Below are 14,380 nucleotides of genomic sequence, written 5' to 3'. Positions count from 1 at the left end.
TGCCTTTCAAAGGTAATTCAACTTGTTTAGGTTGTTGTTTAGTACCCTCACCCTAACCCTAACTTGGCCTGTCCTCAGTGACATTTTCAGGCCTAAACAAGTTGACCCATGACCTTTGATTGGATTTAAATCCCACCGCTACTTTGCACAAACCAGTTTTAACTTGGATAAAAAATGACTGTAGAATTAACACCAAAAAGTTGTAAAATTGCAACATTAAAAAAACTGTAAGTGACAATACAATGCAAAGTTGCTTATTTGAAAAAAAAAATTTGTGTTAATGATTGAATCAAATATAGCTGTAGTTTTTAGAAGAGTATGTGAACAAAACCAGATTTGTATGTAGAAATGATGGATTTTTATTGTTTTATTGTTGAAATAACGGCATATTTGCTTTTTTTTAAATAAAAAAGTTATTTAAAAAAAAAAAGTAAACATTTAACAATGTAACATTTTAAATTTGTACATTAATGGGTTGGTAGAGTTGGTAGAGCGGCTCGTCCAATAACCAAAGGGTTGTTGGTTTGAATCCTGGCTCTGACTGTCCATATGTCCAAGTGTCCATGGAAGACACTGAACCCTAAACTGGTCCCAGTTGGACCTGGTGGTTTTGGAAAGTGCTTTGGACACCATGAAGGTGGAGAAAATGTGTTAAATAAGTGCAGTCTTTTTACCATTTAAATCCAGTGTTAAATCTACATGTTTAAACTGTTAAATCTACATGTTTAAACTGTTAAATCTACATGTTTAAAATATTAAATCTACATGTTTAAAATGTTAAATATACATGTTTAAAATGTTAAATTTAAATGTTTAAAATGTTAAATATACATGTTTAAAATATTAAATCTACATGTTTAAAATGTTAAATCTACGTGTTTAAACTGTTAAATCTACATGTTTAAAATGTTAAATATACATGTTTAAAATGTTAAATCTACATGTTTAAACTGTTAAATCTACGTGTTTAAAATGTTAAATTTAAATGTTTAAAATGTTAAAGCTACATGTTTAAAATGTTAAATCTACATGTTTAAACTGTTAAATCTACGTGTTTAAACTGTTAAATCTACGTGTTTAAAATGTTAAATCTACGTGTTTAAAATGTTAAATCTACATGTTTAAACTGTTAAATCTACATGTTTCAAATGTTAAATCTACATGTTTAAACTGTTAAATCTTCATGTTTCAAATGTTAAATCTACATGTTTCAAATGTTAAATCTACGTGTTTAAAATGTTAAATCTACATGTTTAAACTGTTAAATCTACATGTTTCAAATGTTAAATCTACATGTTTAAACTGTTAAATCTTCATGTTTCAAATGTTAAATCTACATGTTTCAAATGTTAAATCTACATGTTTAAAATGTTAAATCTACATGTTTCAAATGTTAAATCTACATGTTTAAACTGTTAAATCTTCATGTTTCAAATGTTAAATCTACATGTTTCAAATGTTAAATCTACGTGTTTAAACTGTTAAATCTACATGTTTAAACTGTTAAATCTACATGTTTAAACTGTTAAATCTACATGTTTCAAATGTTAAATCTACATGTTTAAACTGTTAAATCTTCATGTTTCAAATGTTAAATCTACGTGTTTAAACTGTTAAATCTACATGTTTAAACTGTTAAATCTACATGTTTCAAATGTTAAATCTACATGTTTCAAATGTTAAATCTACGTGTTTAAAATGTTAAATCTACATGTTACTCCGTAAATATGTTTACAGTTGGATCTGTTTTTTACAGTATTGTTCTGGAAACCACAGCTGCCAGTTTTTTTTCCCGTAAAAACAACAGGATTTTTTTTACAGTGCAGTTTGCCTCTGCTCACTCATGCATGAAAACCTGGGTCTGTAAATTTGGACAAATATCCACCAATCCCCTACCTACTGACATCCATAAAAGAAAATTCCAAAAATTATCAAATCCAGAACTGGGGGTGATATTTCAAAATGTATAGTTGTTTTTTTACACACTTTGTATATTTGTGTTTGATCTCCAGCCTGTTGCTCTTACCCAAAAGCTTGTTGGTCAAGGTATTCCACTGCACCTCCAGGGAGAAACCAGGGTGGTGACAGCTGCTGCAAAATTTAAACCCATTACAGAATCACATCCTGCAGCCAAAGAAGCTGCTGAGGTCCGGCTGTCGGTTACATGAGCTGCGACCCACTGTCGCGGCTGCAGCTTTTAACATTCCAGCCCCTTTTCTGATCTATCTGATATGTTACCTCACAATCATATAGTGTCAGTTACATTTACAGAATTTACACTAATGCCAGAGAACTGACCGAAACAGAAACACTACAGACAGTTTGGATGATATGTTGTGTTTGCACGACCACATACTCTGAAATGGATCTGTGGTGCTGAGGAGTATTTCAACTCAAATTTATCACACTCTAACTCCTTATCACAACTAAACACACCCACTGTGCTGTAATGCCTATAAACTCTTTTTATCCTATAGCAGGGGCGTCAAACTCATTTTAGTTCAGTTCCATATTCAGCTAAATTTGATCTGAAGTGGGCCGAACCAGAAAAATAATAACAGAATAACCTATAAATAATGACAACTCCAGATTTTTGTCTTAGTTTTAGTGTAAAAAAAATAAACATTAAATTATGAAAAGACTTACTTTTATAAACTATCCAAAAAAAAAACTGAAAAAATTTAAATTTAAATTAAAAAACATAAGAAAATTTAGTGCAATTTTAGTAATATTATTCCTCAACTTATCATTTCTACGTGTGCATTATGGATCAGATCTACAAAGACACTAAACACTAAGGAACAGGCAGAAAAATTATTAAAATTGTGCTTAATTTTCTTCAGACATTTCAGGTTGTTCGTATTCGTTCAGGTTATTCACATTTTATTGTTTCAGGATAGTTTATAATGTAAATATTTTCATAATTTAATATTATTTTTTGCACTAAAACAAGAAAAAAAAAATAACTTGTTAATTCAAGATTTTTTTTACTTAATTGAAGTTTTTTTTTTTTTTTTGCTGAATTCAATTTTTTTTAATTTAACTGAAGACTTTTGTTTTTTGGCTTAATTCAAGATTTTTTTTTTTTTTTTTTTTTTTTTACTTAATTGAAGGTTTTTGTTTTTTGGCTTAATTCAAGATTTTTATTTTTTTTTTTTACTTAATTGAAGGTTTTTGTTTTTTGGCTTTATTCAAGATTTTTTTTTTTTTTTTTTTTTTACTTAATTGAAGATTTTTGTTTTTTGGCTTAATTCAAGATTTTTTTTTTTTTTTTTTTTTTTTTTTTACTTAATTGAAGATTTTTTTCTGGGTTTAATTCAAGATTTTTTGCTAAATTTGAGACTTTTTTTTTTGGCTTAACTGAAGATTTTTTTTTTTTTTTTACTTAATTGAAGATTTTCTTTTGGCTTAATTCAAGATTTTTTCCTTAATTCAAGCTAAAAAATTTTTTTGCTTAATTCAATTCAAGAATGTGGAATTTTTGCACTTGGCAAAAACATCCCAGGGACCGAACTGGACCCTTTGGCGGGACACATTTGGCCCCTGGGCCGCATGTTTGACACCCCTGTCCTATGGGATGACTGCAGTTTTTTTGTTTGTTTGTTTGTTTTTGTTTTTTTTTGTCCTTAAAGCTCCATAAAGAGCTAACAATCTTTTTTTTTCTTCTTTTTTTTTAGAATAAAAACATTCATTGCGATGATATATTTTTTGTACAGAGGAATAAGCTACAGTGTTTCTACAGTATGAGTGTGAATGGGGAAGGGGGGGTGTTATATAATAACCCTACAGTCCATGGGGGAATCGGTGTGTACTGGCTGTTCAAACAGAAGCCCTCAGTCTACAGAGACTCACTGCGCAAAGGAGCAGCTCATCAAGTCAATATCTAACACACATGTCCCTTTAATAGGCGCGATTACTCAAAAAAAAAAAAAAAAAAAAAGCATCAGGTCCTTGGAGAACATTACTGCGCTCCGAGACTATTTACAGTCATGTCCCCCAGTCTGTGTTCTAGTTAACCCTGCATTGTTCGGATTAAGTTTGAACAAGTCTATAATCATGAGTAAATGTACGTTTTTGTGTCTTTTTTTTTTTTTTTTTTTTTTGGGTGATGTTTTCCAATGACGCACAGTCTTGGGTGTTCATGAAATAAAATATTCGGTGGCCTCGGCTGTGCTTTCAAAGCTGGTGTCCATGCTGGGACTCTGGATCCCTGCCCCTCCCCTGGGATCCTTCAGTAAGGGGATGTAAGTGTCGCTGTGACATGAACGCATGGTGTTGTCCCACACCCCTGCGCCGCAAACATGTTTGTGTGAGTCTGGTGCAGCCTTCAGCTCTCCATCACCAGAGCGCAGCGCCATTAGTTCAATCTCATGCTTGGCTGCGGTCTCCAGCACCTGTTGCTTGTTGTAGAACATGACAAAATTGTTGATGATGGGGTGTATGGGTAGAGCTATAGCGATCACCCCACATAAGAAGCTGATGGCAGCGTTACACCGACCTAAAGTGGTTTTGGGGTAAACGTCTCCATATCCAACTGTGGTCATGGTGATCACAGCCCACCAGAAGGACTGGGGGATGCTGGTGAACAGGGTGTCCGGGTGGTTCTGCTCCATAGTGTAGCCCAGTGCGGAGAAAAGGAACACCCCCACCCCCATGTACATGAGCAGCAGTCCCAGTTCTTTGAAGCTGCTTTTCAGGGCAGATGTCAGAGTCTGGAGTCCAGAGGAATGGCGTGCCAGCTTGAAAATACGCGCAATGCGCATTATGCGTAAAGCCTGTACTGCCTGCTGCACATTAGCCAGCTCCATCACCCCTGCACCGAAGGAGGTCAGAATCAGCACCACGAAGAAGGGCATGATCGCCATGAAGTCGATGATGTTCATAAAAGCCAGAACGAATTTGATTTTATTAGGAGAGGAGATCAGACGCAGGACGTATTCAATAGTGAACCAGCCGATGCACACCGTTTCAATGACCTCCAGAGTGGGGTGTTCTGTCAGGTGACCCTCTGAGTCTTCCACCTGCAGGTCGGGGATGGTCCCCACGCACATGACCACAGAAGAGACGAGGATGAAGATGAAAGAAACTATAGCAATGATGTGCGCAGGCAGGGAGGACTCCGGCTTCTCCATCAGTCTCCAAAGGCAGATCTGGAAGCGCTGCCAGCCTCCTGCAGACGGATCCCCCTCTCGGTCCACCAGGATAGTTCTCACTTTTTCGGCAATCTCCGCAAGTTCATCCTCTACCTCCTTCAGATGGCCCTTACAGCATTCATCCAGAAAATCCGGACCGATTTTCCAGAACTCCATCTCCTTCATGAAACAAATCGGACAGATGCCTCTTTTCATGTGGATCTCTCCATAATAATACAGCTCAATTATACACTTAAAAGCTTCGGGGTCTCTGTCAAAATAAAATTCTTCTGTTTCAGGGTCATAGTCGTCGCATAATGATAATATTTCTTCCGAAGTCCTGAGCGAACAGTCCACCAGTTCAGCCAAACGGGTGTCCGGGTACCGAGTCAGCACGTCCCCGTACAGCACCTGTTTGACTCCGCCAATGTTGACAACAATCTCCGTCTCCTCACTGGCTTCGGAGCCGTTGCAGTCTGCATACCGCGACCTCTGAAACCCCCACATTGTCTTATCACGGCGACACGGACAAAAAAAAAAAAAAAAAAAATACACAACAACTGATAAAAAAAAAAAAAAAAAATGTCACAGTGTGTTCTTCAGGTCAGTGGAAGTCACCAGGAGCTCCGTGCGTAAAACCTCCTGATTCTTCTGGGTTCCGCTCAGTTGACAAAATTCTAAGATTTTCTTGTGAGGTGGGTGACTGTGACTGCAGCGCCAAGTCTTCTCAATCCCAGCCGTGTTTGTCAGTGTACAGTGCGCCTGTGCGCTCTAGGAAAGTTGGCGTTGAAGTGCGCGTCACGTCAAGTTACGCAGCATTCAACTGGGCCACTTCCGGTGATGAATTTTAAAGCAAAGTATTAAATGATTTTTAAAAAAAATATATGATTTAGATATATTTTACAGTTTAACCCTTTCATGCATAGTGGTCATTTCAGTGGTCAGTTCTTCTCCAGCTGTTCTCTTGTATATTCATGGGTTTTGTTATTTTTAGTTCCATATCAGCCAACACAGTGGATGCTCATGCACCATCCATTAAACTGACATTCATACCATTACTGTAACTTTCCTGCTCTTAATAAACCTGATCTGACTGCAGTAACATGTTAGAGAGTAAATCAATTGCTAATTGTTATTAGACTGTAATTAATAGTTTTGTTTTTTTGTTTTTTTGTTTTTTTGCATATTATCTCCATGAAGTGAGTAATAACTAGTATTAGAGTACTTTAACCCTTTCATTCACGAATTATGAGAACCTTAATCAAGATTTTTTTTTTTTCCTGAATGTTTTTATTCCTCTTTAGGCATGAAAAAAACAATATGATTAAAAATTTTGTAATGAAAAAAAAAATAAATAAATATATTAAATAAATAAATAAATAATATAAAAAAATTAAGTTTAAAAAAATTAAAATAAAAAACATACTACTACTACTACTACTACTACTAATAATAATAATAATAATAATAATAATAATAATAATACATAACATGTTCTTATTAACCTTTTTTTCATAAAGTTGCAAAAAAAAACCATGCGTTCATAAATTTTTGAAACAAAGAAACATGTATTTACTGATAAATTGCGTCAAAACTATGGGGGGCTTGTGATTCTGGGGGATTTATACTCAGGGGAGATCTACACAATGTTACCAATTCATGTCAGAAAAGATATGAATGTGTTAAAACTTTAATAAAGATGTGTATTTAAAAAAAAGAAAAAAAAAAAGAAAAAAAAAAAAGAAATCCATGAATATATAAGAAAACAGCTGTAGAATAGCTGTCCACTGTAGTGACCAGTATACATGAAAGGGTTAATATGTGACAAAACATCAGATTAGCTGCATTAAAAATGTTCTTATTCCATAGTTTTCGCACAGTTTATCACTTTCTGACATTGCGTTTTAAATATATGTTTCTTTGCTTCAAAAAATTAAACACATTGTGTCCAGCTGAGTGGACATTTTTGTAACTCCGTGAATAACAGGTTCATTAAAAATGTTTCAATCATATTGGGGTTTTTTTCATGCCTAAAGAGGAATAAAAACACTCAGGAAAAAAATCTTGATGAAGGTTCACATAATTAATTCATGAAAGGGTTAAACTCCATGGGTTTTACTGGTGAATCAATGTTGTAGAAGATGATGTTGTTTCCATGGTAACTATGGAGCCTCTGAACGTCCAAATGGGTCGTATCTGATGACCATGAAAAGATGACAAACTGTATTTTACACCAATTATTTACATGTATTGATAGAATTAGTGGATCAACAGGTATTAAACAGTTTAGATCAGTAGATGGTGATGGATGTTTGGGACTTTATGGGTTCATTCATTTTAAGAGTATTTTAAAGACTAGTTAAAAAACAAACAAACAGATGAAACCTCTTAACCCTTTATCAGGCAAGGGACTATTTTTGGTCATTTCTGCACATATTACAAGACAGTAACAGCAACAATCCAATTAGGTTCATACTGTCTACCAGAACTTATACAGATTCCCTTTTCTTATTTGTCAGACTGATGGAAAAACGGTTCGTTCTTTTACCTTGACACGGTACAGGTTGTAGCCGAAACATGTCAAGATAAAAGAATGAACTCTTTTTCCATCTGTCTGACAAATATATGTACCTGCTTTGTTCGGTACCATGAAGTAATGGTGCTAATGTAAGGAATGATGTTCAAAGGGATAATGTGGATTTGGACAGGGGTCTGGATCAGCACTTATGTTGGTCTAATGTTCTAAAAGACATGTTCCTTTCACCTTACATGTGCTTTTCTTGTATTTTTATATATATACCTCTTGTATTTTTATTTTTTTGCCACTTATGGAGGAGAAACCAAATGTGGTAACTTCACTGACCTTGACTTTCTACATGAAAATTAAAAAATAAAATAAAATAGTGGAATAAAGTCTTGTTATGTCCTCCACACACTAATAATAATAATAATAATAATAATAATAATAATAATAATAATAATAATTTTAATTTTTTTATTTAACCTTTATTTAACCAGGAAAAGGATCCCATTGAGACTAAGAAATTCTTTTTCAAGGGAGTCCTGGCCAAGAGACAGCATAAAACACCACACATAGTTACAACATATAATTACCCCATAAAGTTACAACAAACAATAATTTACAGGACAATTCAACTTATGAAAAACACCTGCAAGTCATTGAGTTCTTCTCCAGCACTTTGAGTTTGGATTTAAAAGCATTCAGGGAGATCAAGTCAGAGAGTTTCCGGTCTTTTAGCAACATATTCCATGTGGACTAATAATAATAATAATAATAATAATAATAATAATAATAATAATGATAATAATAATAATAATGCATTTATAACACACTTTTCATTCAGCAGAATCTCAAAGTGCCACAGAGAGAAGACTCTAAGATTGGAATTTTGAATTTCAGAGTATTTCTAGGGCGAACTATAAAGGGTTAAACAAATAATGTTTGAATACTTACTTTCATCCACCACTGTATGCCATCAAGTTAAATTCCCTGATCTGAAGGCTGCTTATAAATAAATGAAATATCTCTGAACATGCAGAACTTATTACATATACTATCACATTGCTTTTTTATTCTGATTTTAACCCTTTCATGCACAGGCCACTCCAGTGGACAGTTCTTCTCCAGCTGTTCTCTTGTATATTAATTTGGATGTTTTAGTTCCATATCAGCCAACACAGTGGATGGACACTTACCATCCCATACACTGACATTCAGACCATTACTGTAACTTTTCTGTTCTTGATAAACCGGATCTGCACTAACATGTTTCAGTGTAAATCAATTATTTGTTAGACGAGATGTTTTTGTTTTTTTTTTGCATATTATCTCCATGAAGTGAGTAATTACTAGCGTTAGAATATGTTAAAATGTGAGAAGACATCAGATTGGCAGCATTAAAAATGTTTTTATGTCATTGTTTTCTGATATTGGGTTTTAACCCTTTCATGCATGAATTACAAGAACATTAATAAAGTTTTTTTTTCTTTTTTTTGAGTGATTTTATTCCTCTTTAAGCATTAAAAAAAAAACAATGCGATACCTTTTTTTTATTAAGCTATTTTTCATGGAGTTGCAAAAATGTCCACTGAGCTAGACACCATATGTTTAATTTTTGAGGCAAAGAAACAAGTATTTACTGATATACAGGGTGGGGAAGCAAAATTTACAATATTTTGAGGCAGGGATTGAAAGACAGTGTATGACCAATTAGTTTATTGAAAGTCATAAGAATTTATTTGCCACGAGAAAATTGACATCATAGAAAATGTTTTTATTCTATGTGTCCTCCTCCTTTCTCAATAACTGCCTTCACACGCTTCCTGAAACTTGCGCAAGTGTTCCTCAAATATTCGGGTGACAACTTCTCCCATTCTTCTTTAATAGTATCTTCCAGACTTTCTCGTAATAGTTTTGCTCATAGTCATTCTCTTCTTTACATTCTAAACAGTCTTTATGGACACTCCAACTATTTTTGAAATCTCCTTTGGTGTGACGAGTGCATTCAGCAAATCACACACTCTTTGACGTTTGCTTTCCTGATTACTCATATGGGTAAAAGTTTCTGAAAAGGTATGGATAATAGTGTTAGGTATGATTATGACATCAATATATGTTTGGTTTCAAAACAATTGACGTAGTGCCTGCTGAGAAAAAACAACTAAATGTTCATTGTAAATTTTGCTTCCCCACCCTGTACTGTGTGGAAACTACGAAATAAAAACATTTTAATGCAGCTAATGTGATGTTTTCTCACATTTGAACATACTCTAATACTAGTCATTATTCACTTCATGGAGATAATAAAAAAGAAAACAAAAACTTTTTTTTTTTTGTTAATTACAGTCTAATAACAATAACAAGGAACTGATTTACACTCAAACTTGTTAGATAAGGTTTATCAAGAACAGCAAAGTTACAGTAATGTTATTAATTGCAGTGTATGGGATGATGCATAAGCGTCCAATATGTTGGCTGATATGGAACTAAAACAACAAAATCAATGAATATACAAGAAAACAGCTGCAGAATAACTGTCTACTGTAGTGACCACTATGCATGAAAGGGTTAAACATATATTTCTTTACTTCAAAAATTAAATGCATGGATATTTTTGTAACTCTAAAAGAAAAAAAAAACTCGATTGCATTGTTTTTTGTTTTTTTTCATGCCTAAGGAGGAATAAAAACACTGCAGAAAAAAATCTTGACTAAGGTTCTCACAATTCATGCATGAAAGGGTTAAAGTCTGTATTCATTGTTGAGGCGTTCATGTGCTCATGCAGAGTCATTTTATTTCATTCAGATAAATAAAGAGGTCAATATACAACTTTATAATGAACCTCCACAATGCGTCTCCATCCATTTTCTAAACTTTTTTTAACAGAGGTGACACAGTGCATTGCCTTGGTTTTATTTTCAGTCATATTTCCGTGTTTTCCGGCTGTTCCTTACTTGTCTGTGGTTGTCTTTACGCAACGCAGTGCAGCCAGGCGCAGCGGAACATAAATCTCCGCGGCATGTAATGAATTGTGAAGTAGCAAACTGGGAAATCAGGGACGCAGTCAGCCTCTGTTGGCCTTTCACGGCGACATAGAAGCAACAATTAGTTCAATAGAATCGATAAGAGGCGATGCTGCAAGAAAAATCCTCATGTAGGCTGTAGCAAAAATATTTATCTCGAAGTGTGCGCTTTATCCATCATCTATTTTAAGTGTATTATTGGATATCACTATGAGATCCAGACAAGAAAATGCAATAGGTTATATTATCTTGGAAAAACATAAAAGTCAGTCCCATGAAGATTACATTTTTTATTATTATTTTTCTAATGTCCTGATTTGCAGAGTATGATTTGTTTGTTTGTTTATAAATATTTTTATTGAAAAGTATGGCACAACAAAGACAAACTCAACAATTCAGGCAATGCAAATCTGACAGAAAAATATAATAATCACTGTCCAACAACAAAAAAAACAACAACAAAAACCCTGAATTCAGAGCCACACTTTGCATTTTTCTTTTTTTTTTTTTTTTTTTTTTTTTTTAACAAGGTGTACAAGAACCAAACCCACAATGAAAATAAGAATAAATTAAAAATGATTTGGTAGTTTTAAGTTTTTTTTGTTGTTTTTTTTTAGATCTTACAATGAAGTCTGCCATATGACTGACACATCTGATAGCAAACACAACTGTTTTACCTTGTGGTTTGTCGCCCCCTAATGGTGAAAAAGTAAAACTACATAATCTTGAAAGCTTCTGTTTTTCTTCCACAAAACAATGTAATGGTGCAAACCGCTGAGGATAGAGCCATGAATAAGTGATTCAGATGCAGGGCTTGTGCTGGACTGCTGTAAAAACTTACATCAAAAACAGCACGTGAGGTAAAGACCTGCAATGCAACACGTCAAGTCATGTCAAACTTCTGTTAAGTGTCTTCAGTGTCTTCATTTTTCTGTAAAACTGGAATAGGATTACCACACAGCAGTGGCACTGAAAAATATAATACATAGATGAATAATCAAGTAAAATGAACAGAAATGTTTTAATAATCATACCGTGATGTGCAGTTCTTCCTGAAATCATTCTCTGAAATCCAGTTTGTAACAAGATCCATATGTAACACTGGAGACAATGAGGTCATGACCCCCTTACAGGAGGTTTATGCTTTAGCCTACATTCAGACATTTGCATACGTGCACATATTTTAATGGTGTGTTCCATTTATCAGATAAATAGGGGTCAATAAAATACATATGAACAGATAAATGTAGATGTCATTTTGGTGTGTGGTAGGACGCAGATCCTTTACTTAAGTAAAAGTGGCTTTAATGTGTAAAAATACAATACTATAAGTAAAAGTCCCACATTCAAAACCTCAGTTTAGTCAAATCTCAAAAGTATTAGTGTCTAAATATATAAAAGTACAGCTGAAAGTAGTAAAATTGGAAAATTAGTCAGTTACAGAATAATTTTTGTGATGTGATGTGAATTTTTGTGAAGCCAAGGTTTTGATCCTATACGAAAGGTAAAAAAAAAAAAAAAAAAAAAAAAAAAAAAAAAGAAAAAAAATCTAAATAAATGACAAACTAAACTACTGGATGGATGGATAGATGGATGTTGACATTGATAATTATCATGAAAAAATATACATTTTTCTCCATTACAGTTTAAATCCTGTGTTTTGATCCTAAATGAATGGTAAAAATAAATAGAATATTTTTTGTGATGTGATGTGAATTTTTGCGAAGCCAAAGTTTTGATCTCATACAAAGGTTAAAAAAAAAAAAAAAAATCTAAATAAATGACAAACTAAATTACTGGACGGACGGACGGACGGACGGACGGACGGACGGACGGACGGACGGACGGACGGACGGACAGACAGACAGACAGACAGACAGACAGACAGACAGACAGACAGACAGACAGACAGATAGATAGATAGATAGATAGATAGATAGATAGATAGATAGATAGATAGATAGATAGATAGATGGATGGATGGATGGATGGATGGATGGATGGATGGATGGATGGATGTTGATATTGATAATTATCATGAAAAAAATGTACATTTTTCTCCATTACAGTTTAAATCCTGTGTTTTGATCCTAAATGAATGGTAAAAATAAATAGAATATTTTTTGTGATGTGATGGGAATTTTTGTGAAGCCAAAGTTTTGATCTCATACAAAGGTTAAAAAAAAAAAAAAAAAAAAAAAAAAAAAAAAAAAATCTAAATAAATGACAAACTAAATTACTGGATGGACGGACGGACGGACGGACGGACGGACGGACGGACGGACAGACAGACAGACAGATAGATAGATAGATAGATAGATAGATAGATAGATAGATAGATAGATAGATAGATAGATAGATAGATAGATAGATAGATAGATAGATAGATAGATGGATGGATGGATGGATGGATGGATGGATGGATGGATGGATGGATGGATGGATGGATGTTGACATTGATAATTATCATGAAAAAATTGTACATTTTTCTCCATTACAGTTTAAATCCTGTGTTTTGATCCTAAATGAATGGTAAAAATAAATAGAATAATTTCTGTGATGTGATGTGAATTTTTGTGAAGCCAAAGTTTTGATCTCATACATAGGTTAAAAAAAAAAAAATCTAAATAAATGACAAACTAAATTACTGGATGGATGGATGGATGGATGGATGGATGGACGGACGGATGGACGGATGGACAGATAGATAGATAGATTCCATAATTTGACACCAATAACATAGATAGATAGATAGATAGATAGATAGATAGATAGATAGATAGATAGATAGATAGATAGATAGATAGATAGATAGATAGATAGATAGATAGATAGATAGATAGATAGATAGATAGATAGATAGATGGATGGATGGATATTGACATTGATAATTATCATGAAAAAAATGTACATTTTTCTCCATTACAGTTTAAATCCTGTTTTGATCCTAAATGAATGCTAAAAATAACTAAATAAATAATAATAATAATAAGGTTAATCTCTGAATGAAAATAAATGAATAAATAATGAAAAAAAGATGGTGATTTGTGGGTTTAACTATGATAAAGACATGATATTTAACCTCAGACGGCACATGAATGAAATATGAGTAAAACAACCAAAAACTGTGAGTTAAAATAAACAAAATAAACTCTAAACATACAGTGATAATGTTATGATTTTACATTTTATGTAAACACATTTGAAGTGTTTCTATGAATCCTCATGCTAACACTTCCATGTATGATTATCTAGTAAAGTCAGCTAAAAACATACAGATGACACATCATTGCCTTTATAGCTCTGGCTGATGCAATCAGAAACCCAGCTTTGTGCTCTTTAAATCTTATTTGAAATCCTATCTGGACACACTTAACTTTTGCACTAACCCTAAAACTGTGACGACGAAAGCCTTATGTGATGAATTTAAGTTGTAATTTATTTATTTTTATTTTATTTTTTTATTTTTTTATTATTATAATTTTTTTCTCTTCTTGTTTATTCCTTTACTTTTATTTTATTTAACTGACTTATTTATTGATGTAATTGTATTTAATTTCTTCCTGCCTCACCTCGAGTATTATGTTTTTTTTTCTCCATGCCATGTTCTGGTCTATGTGTCTATGGTATTTTGTAAATAAAGTATGAAAAAAAAAACAAAAAACAGCTGTTAGATATCAGTGCATAGTAACGCACCATATTTC

General features: G+C 33.3%; 1 protein-coding gene across 1 annotated transcript; it reads right to left on the bottom strand.

The window, feature by feature from the left end:
* Positions 1-3,629: 3,629 nt before the first annotated feature.
* On the bottom strand, positions 3,630-5,873 carry LOC115414608 (potassium voltage-gated channel subfamily F member 1-like). The gene has a single exon (XM_030127820.1). The coding sequence runs from the start codon at positions 5,637-5,639 to the stop codon at positions 4,140-4,142; it is 1,500 nt and encodes a 499-aa protein (XP_029983680.1). The 5' UTR covers positions 5,640-5,873; the 3' UTR covers positions 3,630-4,139.
* Between the last annotated feature and the right edge of the window lie 8,507 nt (positions 5,874-14,380).

This window comes from Sphaeramia orbicularis, chromosome 24, assembly GCF_902148855.1.
Source record: "Sphaeramia orbicularis chromosome 24, fSphaOr1.1, whole genome shotgun sequence".
NCBI classification, from domain to species: Eukaryota; Metazoa; Chordata; class Actinopteri; order Kurtiformes; family Apogonidae; genus Sphaeramia; species Sphaeramia orbicularis.
This window is presented reverse-complemented; position numbering and strand designations above follow the sequence as displayed.

Bases quoted from the DNA above. Each gene is read 5' to 3' on its own strand.
- LOC115414608 (XM_030127820.1), bottom strand. From the start codon at position 5,639: ATGTGGGGGTTTCAGAGGTCGCGGTATGCAGACTGCAACGGCTCCGAA.